Source organism: Arabidopsis lyrata (genome assembly GCF_000004255.2).
Source record: "Arabidopsis lyrata subsp. lyrata unplaced genomic scaffold ARALYscaffold_185, whole genome shotgun sequence".
Taxonomy (NCBI): domain Eukaryota; kingdom Viridiplantae; phylum Streptophyta; class Magnoliopsida; order Brassicales; family Brassicaceae; genus Arabidopsis; species Arabidopsis lyrata.
In genome coordinates, this window is record NW_003302423.1 from 1 (window position 1) to 9378 (window position 9378).

General features: G+C 37.4%; 2 protein-coding genes, 1 long non-coding RNA gene and 1 pseudogene across 4 annotated transcripts; 1 reads left to right on the forward strand and 3 right to left on the reverse strand.

Moving 5' to 3' along the window:
• Positions 1-61: 61 nt before the first annotated feature.
• Positions 62-1930, reverse strand: LOC9298829. Its single transcript, XR_002330251.1, has 3 exons — positions 1788-1930; positions 981-1204; positions 62-558 (listed from the first exon to the last, which is right to left on the reverse strand). It is a non-coding gene; the product is annotated as an uncharacterized LOC9298829 (long non-coding RNA).
• A 692-nt stretch (positions 1931-2622) lies between these two features.
• On the reverse strand, positions 2623-4160 carry LOC9298828 (annotated as a pseudogene). Its single transcript, XR_002330249.1, has one exon. The product of XR_002330249.1 is annotated as a KIN17-like protein (transcript).
• Positions 4161-4340: 180 nt separating this feature from the next.
• Positions 4341-6921, forward strand: LOC9298826 (dnaJ homolog subfamily C member 2). Its single transcript, XM_021016816.1, has 2 exons — positions 4341-5301; positions 6605-6921. The coding sequence occupies exon 1, from the start codon at positions 4353-4355 to the stop codon at positions 5280-5282; it is 930 nt and encodes a 309-aa protein (XP_020872475.1). The 5' UTR covers positions 4341-4352; the 3' UTR covers positions 5283-5301; positions 6605-6921.
• Positions 6922-7491: 570 nt separating this feature from the next.
• Positions 7492-8439, reverse strand: LOC9298827. The gene has a single exon (XM_002862706.2). The coding sequence runs from the start codon at positions 8260-8262 to the stop codon at positions 7492-7494; it is 771 nt and encodes a 256-aa protein (XP_002862752.1). The 5' UTR covers positions 8263-8439.
• Between the last annotated feature and the right edge of the window lie 939 nt (positions 8440-9378).

Genomic DNA, 9378 nt, shown 5'->3' on the forward strand with positions numbered 1-9378 from the left:
GAGAAGTAAATACAAACTATAAATCGAGGGGTAGGAAGCCAAAGACAAGAGAAAAAGATAAGAGAAATCAAACCTACCTCTCCATTGCCTCTAGGTAAAGCAAAGTATCCCCTTTAGTATTTATCTGTAGAATTTGATGAAATATGTCTAAATTTAATCCTCCAGTTGTTTGTATGGCAGCAAAATCAATGATTCTCCCGCTGGGTAGACTGACCCTTATTTACTTTGAAGTTTGAACATCAATGGGTTGACCATCAAGGTAAAAGAAAGACGCTAAGAGAAAAAGACAGAACATACTGAGAACTGGAAGATGCACCAACAAAAAGTAATGTTCTGGGTAACGGGACGAAACTCATGCTCGCAGCATCTCACTCAAGGGGTTCAGAGACTCGAGGAAAAGACACAGCTATGAAAAGTCAAAACTTGAAAAAGAACTGATACATCCTTCTTCAACCAACAGGATATGGAAGAGGGACTAACTAGTTTTTGACTGCAGGGAACAGATTTAGATGACACTCTAGGACTATGTGAAGGTAGGATAACTTGCAAACATCAGCCCTGCAGAAAACAAAGATACCATGCAAACGATCATGTTTCAATTGTCCAACAAAGACGTAAAAGAGAATTCAGAGAGTCATATAAGCTTTCTATAAGCAAAGGAGTTTTGACGTGTTTTCAACTCTTATCATCTTCCTTTTTGAGTTTTCCTAAATTCTTGATAGCAGTTTTTTCCTTCTCTAAATTTCCATATTTTGTATGTATACTCCAAAAAAATCGTTAAGGAAATCTGATTAATCTCTTATTTCCTTATTGAGATACTAACAATAAATTCTACTTTTACCACACCACTAGGCCCCTTAAAATATTTCAGATTAAAAAAAACAAAAAAAACAAACATGTAAACTAAGAAAATTCATCAATTCAAAGTATTTGTGTAAGCTAAAATGCAAGTCTCAACAGCTTTATCCAGAAACCTATACCTGAATCAGAAATTTGCATGACACCTTCCGAAAAGATCGCAGAAGGTCTGACCACTAAGTGCAGTTCACGAAAGAGCCAATAAGGAAATCTGAGTGCACAAGAAACCGCCAATCGAGTGCTTCTTGCAATGAAAAAACTCGATACTGGTAGCAGCCTGAGCAGATGTAATCTTGTTCCATATCTCAAAAGAAGAAAATCCACTAAAAACGAAGCTTAATCTAACCTGATAGTGAGCACCAAATCAACAACATTAGAAATGCAACGAGCTAAGCAAAGAATACAAAAGGAATAATAACAATCCAATAAGCAGGTAAGGCCAAATACACAAAGACAAATTAACAATGAAATTCAGTTCTAATAGACTCCAAGCCATAGCAGCAAAAGTCATAACTCCAATGAAACCCTAAGAACTCAAACTGTAATCAAAAAGTATATCTGTGAAATTTTAGCAATGTCTAAAACTCCTAGTACACCACCAAATCTCAACTTCGTCAAAGTTTTAACCACAAAAACCAACCAACCATAGACTCAATATCAGATCTGAATGAACGAAGAAATACACAATCCAAAACGAAAACATAACAAAAAGCGTAACCCTAAAACTCCAATCAAAAACACAATCCGTATATATACGTTCAAATCCGACTCCACAAAATCTCAGATACGTGACTCCAATCATAAAACAATACTCAAAGCAAACGAAAACCAAAACGATTAAGCGCAAAACAATAAAACGAAGAGAGAATCAAAATCGCATCAGTCAAAACACGAGAAACAAAAAAGAACACGGGAGATCTCGATTATACCTCAGGAGCCAATAGGCATAAACTCCGTCTCCGACGACGGGAAGAGACTGTATCCAGAGCTTCTCCCTCACGACCTCACCGCTCTCTCTCTCTCTCTCTCTCTCTTTCTCTCTCTTTGCCGCGTATTTGTGTGGTTCTCGTGATAATAAACAAAAAATTAATAAACCCTACTTTATATAATATCTCAGCTAAAAAGGAATATATTATTAAGCAGTTTATTATGGTAGTGTCTTGTTGGTGCTAAGCTACAATCACCTACATCTCCACGGCTACTGTATTTGTTCACATTATAAACCGTGGATTTGTCGCTAATGACGTCATCTCATATATGAACCGTACGATTTTATCCTTTGCCTAATTTATACTCCGCGTTCCATTTCAAGTTGTAGCAGGAGATAAATACTTGCCTTGACTTTTCGTACAAGATTTATTTTATTTTCGTAATGAATTATATTGTTTCCTTTCCTTTTTTTCTGGCTCCTAGTATTTCCATTTTTCTCGTCAACAATATTTCTATATTAATATAATATTTTATACTACGAAATAAAGTAATTATCGATGTTAAATTAGATGTTGTACAAGCTAGGCAACAAAACTTACCATTTGTTATCTCGTCGATCCATTAAATGTATGTCTTAAATTTGTAAACCAAACACTATTATGTAATTTCGTTTCTTACCTAATGGAAAATTTGGCCGTCAAAAAAAAAAAAAAAATTAGATGTTGTACACACAAACGTGTGATTTCTCTGCAATTGCTGCGTTGTTGAACAGAAAGGCTCAAAAGCATGATTAGTGACACAATCTTCTCTGAGTCTTATCTGCAATCTCGAGTCTTTTTTTTTTTTTTTTCTAACAACAAATTTCTTAATCTATTCAATGTTTGAGACAAAAGTACATGAATGAGCAAGTTGAATCACACATTTTAACGAATCACTTGCAGATAAAAGAAAAATGTTCAAGCAGAAATACAAGGCATCGCAAAACCTAACTTGGTCTAAAGATATAACTAAGCAAGTTTGCATATGTCCTCGTACTCGATGGATCTGATGACTCTTCCATCATAGACGCTTTTCTCGATTTGCACTTTAGCGCAGAACTTCTCTGTATCCAAACCCAACAACCTTGCATTCGAGCGACGATATGCCCCATTCACTATCTTCACTATCCCTCCTATTTGTGGAAGCACAGTCTCTAGCTCCACCTGATCAACTCTCAACACATGTTTAGAATCAAGCATTTCGATCTCCCCAACATACTTATCAACCACTTTCTTCACAACACCCTTTTGCTTATAATACCCTTTCTCTGCCAAAGCCTTACTCATCACCTTCACAATGATTCCTTCAAACAACCAGTAATCTTTCCGATTCATCCTCGCCTTCTTCTTCTCTTCCTCCTTCATCAACTCATCCAAAGCTGATCTTTTATCCGTCTCGCTCCTTCCGGAGTCCCCGCTTCTCTTCCTCTTCTCACCTCTCTGAACCTTCTCATTCTCTTCATCCCCAAAGACAAGTTTCGAGCTTTCCACTCTCTCTTTACCCGTAGTAACCTGTTTAACACCTCCACCAAGAGCAAATACAACCTTAACCCCACTCTTCAACCTCAATTCTTCCTCTTTCTTCTTCTTATCATCATATTCCTCCACAACTTCTTTACCACTACTTTCACCTTCACCACCACCAGCATTCAATTTCTCAGCAGCTCTCTCAATCTGTTTCTGAATCTCCCTCTCTTGTTTCTCCTCCTCAGCTAAATCACTCTTAACTCTTGTTCTTCAACCTCTCCTTAAACAAAGTCTCCGAATCTCTATCTATATAAGTAATAAACCAACCTTTAGGAGTTTCTTCAACCTTACACTTACCTGTTTTCCCAAGATACTTGATGAACTCCGTCAACGTCGCCCACTCCGTGGAATTCATATGAACATGATGTCTATCGTTAACATACTCATTGTAAACAACAGTGGCGGCGATACGAGAGAAGCGGTGGCTCCGCCGCATCAGATCGAGAAACGTCTGCTCGAATTCTTCAGAGTAACCATCGACAACACGAGTTGGATTCTGCCCATAAACTTGCATCTGCCTCTGGTGCGATTCGCTCATACAATGACACTTGAATCCATTCTCATCTCGGCATTGTTTCTGACACATCTGACAATACCATCGAAGCTTTTGAAGTCCTTTGGCTTTGATTTGATTCGCAATCGCCTTCGGGGTTAGAAAATCGTTCTTACCCATCGATTCTTCGTGGGTTTGTAGAACAAAATTAAGGTCTTGGGAATTGAAATCTAGGGTTTCTCCGGTAACAACCACTAATCGATGGATCTGCAATCTCGAGTCTTTGTACACGCTTTCCACAAAAATTTAATTTAATTAAGGTTTGTTTTCTCTAAAATTAACTAATTAACATTCGTATCATATATGGGCTTTACAATACCCATAAATCTTTGTATATGGACTTTAAAAAGCCCAAATAAAACTCATTTCTGAATTTTATTTTATTTTTTTCCGGCATTTGTATAAATTTTAATTTGTTTCAGCTTCTTCTACAGTACTGAGCAACAATGGAGTTTTTCGACGAAGATAGGCCTAGGTTCGTCTTCCAATCTCGTCCTTCTTCTTCTCACACGACGGAGGAAGAAGAAGAACCTAGAATCCCTAACAAGATCTTCATTTTGATTTCCGTCTCATTCTCTCTCATCATACTCTCTCTCTCCTTCTTCTACTTCGAATCCGAGCCTGCTAAATCGCTTCTCTTATGGCTTTCCCTCTCCTTCCTCGTTGGTCCTTTCGCTCCTAGTTCGCTCACCGCAGGTAAGATTCGCGTCGGTTATGGTCAGATCTTGGAGCCAGAGCAGATTCACGATGAGTCATCTACGGATAACGAACGTGAATCTAGGAGGAAATCGGTGAACAAACGATCTAAAGGAACGACGAAGAACGATAATCCGCCGGAAAATACTTCTTCGGTGACGGAGGTTTCGAGAAAAGTGGCGATTCCGCAGTCTAAAGAGAGTGGATCTGTAAATGAAACCAAAGATTGGAGTGTAGAAGAAATCGAGATTTTGAAGAAGCAGTTGTTAAAGCATCCAGCTGGTAAGCCTGGGAGATGGGAAACGGTGGCTTCTGCGTTCAGAGGAAGGTACAAGACAGAGAATGTGATTAAGAAGGCGAAAGAGATTGGTGAGAAGAAAATCTATGAAAGTGATGATTACGCACAGTTTTTGAAGAATAGGAAAGCTTCGGATCCTAGATTGGTTGATGAAAACGCTGACAATTCCGGAGCTGGTGGAGATGAGGAAGGTAATAAGGAGATTTGGAGTAATGGAGAAGACATTGCATTGCTCAATGCTTTAAAAGCTTTTCCTAAGGAAGCAGCTATGAGATGGGAGAAGATTGCAGCTGCAGTACCTGGGAAGTCGAAGGCAGCTTGTATGAAGAGAGTTACTGAGCTTAAAAAAGGGTTTCGGAGCTCGAAAACTCCAGCCAATTAGCTAGAGAGGATCCAATGAGGTAATTGATAAACCAGATTCTTTGATTAAATAAGCTTTACTCTTTAGCATGAGACGACATGAAGCCACCAGAGCCATTTTCATTGTAGTTGCTACATTTCTGCAGAATTTATCTTTCTACGCTTGGTGATATCTTCTTTGGTGTTTAATTTTAATCAGGGGACATTGAGTTGGTGAAATGCTGATAACATATCCTTTAGCTGATGTTTTATGAATTAGGTTGCATAACGTCATAGGTAAAATTTTACTGATCTAGAATTGAGAAGAATTCTTTTGAAAACAGGGAGAGAAAGATTGTAACGTGAGGAATCATAGAAACTCTAGTGAACCTACTCATAGGGTCCTGGCTCATGATCTTGATGCTGGGATGGTTTGCTTTTTGATCCATGAATGGTTATATGATTGATGATTGTTATAAGTGTCCTGAACCTCCTTGTTTTCTATGTTTCTCATACATCATACCAAACCCCCATCAGTTTTCATGGAAAGCTATATGTGTTTTTTTTTTTGTGGTTTCTTGGCTTCCCTTTACATCTTCTAGTTTCTGGTCAAATTTTAGAAAGGAATGTAATGGTTGAACAGAACAATGCCAAAGCCCAAAGGCATACTCTTAACGGGTTTGCTAAAAGAAAATTAGTACGGAGCATTATAAATTTAATCTGGAAAGATTGAGTTGATGAAATGTTGATAACATATTCTTTAGCTGATGTTTTATAGGTTACTTATGAATTAGGTCTCATAACTTTATAGATAAGTTGCTGATCCTGAATTGATATCTCGTTTGAGAACAGCCGCGGAATTATTGAAACACTTGTGAGCCTACTTATTGGGTCCTGGCTCATGTTCTTGGTGTTGGTGTGGCTTGCTTTTTGATCCACTGGTTATATGATCAATGCTTCGTAAAAACTCTTGAGGCGTTTTTTCCATGTTTCTCATATGTCATGTCAGACCCCATCGGTTTCATGAAAGCTTTGTGCTAGTTTCCTGCAGCTTTTTGGCTGTCTTTTACATCTGCTAGTTTCTGGTCAAATTTGGTAAGGAATGCATTGCTTTGAACAGAATAATGCAAAAGACATGTTTGGCTAGGGGAAAGATTATGTCAACTTGACATAGAACTGGTTTATGTTTATAATTATGGTTTATGGTGTCTATCCCTAGTAGAGTATCATTGGTATAAATTTCTCCCTTTTGCTGAATGATTTGGTCACAGAAGTTGAAATTCACAGAATGAAGTCAAAATAGTATAAAATTATCTAATTTATCTTTACACAATCTTTCTTACTGACATGAACCGGTTAACGCAGGACATCTGTTCGAAGTAGGGCAAATGCCAGGAGAGGGAGAACAATTTTGTGGTTGCTGCTTGAGATTATTGCTACAAGGCCCAAAAGTAATGAAGAGAGTTATGCAGGAAATTTCTTTTAGAGGCAAGACAAAAAAAAAAATCTCAATATGCCAAAGAAATTAACATATGTAGATTTATGAGTTCTTCTTTACTTCAAGCTTTTATTCGAATTACAAGACTTGAGCATCTGTGTATCCTTTCCCAGAGAGCACCTATTTATTACTAGGGAAATTTATATATATATTATTAATCCAAACTAGAATTTTCATATATCAATTTTATAAGGTATTTAACTATTTGTAGAATAATTACTTACATAGATTATGAATTTGTGAGTGGAAGCTCCCTTGGCCCATTGGTTGACCAAGGATTAATTAATGCTTCTACACCAAGAGGTCTGGGTTCGAATCCCAGATATTATGATTTATTAATAAATTTGCAGATTAAATGAAGCAAGTGTGCAGAAGATCTCCAGCGAAGTACAATTATAGCCGTTCGCCAGGATTCTACGCCGAGAGAGAAGTGTCGTCAGGTCATGGATCTAATTAGGGTCGGAAGGATTTGTCCGTTGTAGAATCGTTTATGTAACAGTTATCATAATTTGCAATAAATAATAAATCTAGACGTCAAAAAAAAAAAAGATTATAAATTTGTGATAATAATCCTTTTAATCTTTTTGACAAATTAAGAAGTTTCAAAAGCTTTTGTATATGCTTCATCCATGATAAATGTTGCAGATTGGATATTGGATTTTTTACTTGTTAGGTTTCTAGTGTGTATAGGAGAAGCATGAACAAAAATTGATTGGATTTGTTACTTTTTTTTTTTTTCTTCTAAAAACTTTTATTAATCAATTGGTATTACAATATCAATTACAAAACCATTACAAAACTTCATAAAGCAATTTTTTACATAAACAAAATTATGTGCCATATACTGAAGATGACAAAAATGAAGAAATGAATTTGACGATGCTTTCATTCGATAAGCCTTACTCACTATCATGTTGTTAAACATGTTCTGTACCTTCTTCATATACCATCTTGCTCGAATGTGATATGTATGTCTTATTGGCCTTCGTTGTTTGAAACTCCACATCATATAGAAAGAACCCGTTGCTCCTGGAATAAGTTTTGAAAAATCGACAATCCGATACCAATTAGTCCGTTTTGGTGTCATAATGCGCATTAGAAAGTTTGATTTCATACTAGTGTAATCCCATCTTGTTATACATCTCACATCAAAGAGCTCGTTGGCAATCTTCACGATAAATGCCTCCAATGTAATTTCGGGATCCCATATGCGTCCCATGCCGTAAGTTTGCATCAAAACGCGGTCAATTATTGCCGCCATACCGAAAAGGCTGGACATACCCAGAAAAACACCGTGAATGAACATCATCATCGCACGGACAATCACGCCTCTTTGAAGAGGAACGAAAACCCTAACAGCGAGAATCGAAGTGGCGTTGGCTATTGATGTAGAGACCCAAACTTGAGACAAACTCAACCATGGATTTGTTAACAATAACATCCTCATATCCAGATCGCCATGTCCTACGCTGTCAGACAAACCCATCACCAAAACCCTATCACTGAAACTGCCATACGAAACCATTTCGGATGAGAAAGGACCAAGCAAGAGAAATTGAAGATTTGGTGATAATAGCACAAACAATCGCTTCTCCGATTGAGATTTATATAGAAAACTTAAACTACAAAAGAAAAGAGAACAGAAGAGTAAAAGGAAAAGTACGGCCGACGTCGGAGTCGACGCTGGCCGGAGAAGATAACGAAAAGTAAAAGTGTTTCTCTGTTAAAGGTCGCCTTCTTTGTCGTTGGGAGAGAAACGGTTACGAACGATTGGATTTGTTACTTGTTTTTTGTATGCTTCATCCGTGTTAAATGTTGAATATTGGATATTGGATTTTGTTACTTGTTAGGTTACTACTTACTTGATGAAAAAAAAAAAAAGGTTACTACTTACTTGTATAACAAAAAAATATTATTTTTGTTTTGTCGCCTATATGATTCAACAAGTAACCAATTATTCTAAAAAATTATAAATAAATAATTCTAAAAATCAATAACCCAATTAATGTTATAAACCACATGTTGGATGGACTCCATAACCGTGGACCTTATGCATATTCTAGAAGGCCCATGTCCATGTCCTAGAAGGCCCATGCCCATGTTCTTGAAGATTCTCCTTATGACGGCCTATATTGTACTTAGTGAGCTTTTGGGCTTTAGGGTTTACTAGCCCAATGGGGATTTGTCTCCCCTCATCATGTATATATATGTATCGAAATCTCATTCATTAATCAATAGAACAACACAGTTTACAACACGTTATCAGCACGACTTGCTCTTAACGAAAACCCTAAAACCGTAACCTTAAAAATCGCGGCACTGTTCATCGCCGTACTGTTCATCGCCGACACTGTTCATCGCCGACACTGTTCATCGCGGCACTGTTCATCGTGGTACTGTTCATCGTGGCACTGTTCATCGCGGTACTGTTCATCGTGGTACTGTTTGCGGTTCGTTGCAGCAGCGTGAGTTACCGAGGTCTTTAGCTCCCGGTTCTAGTCCATACAACCCCATAAGGTGAAAGGTAACATCAAAACCCTAAAGCTAAAGAACCAACAATTGAACTTGAAAGTTAAGCAAAGAGAAACCCCTAAAACGAATGATGATTGATTAAGTGATTGCTTTGCTTGTATGATTTGAT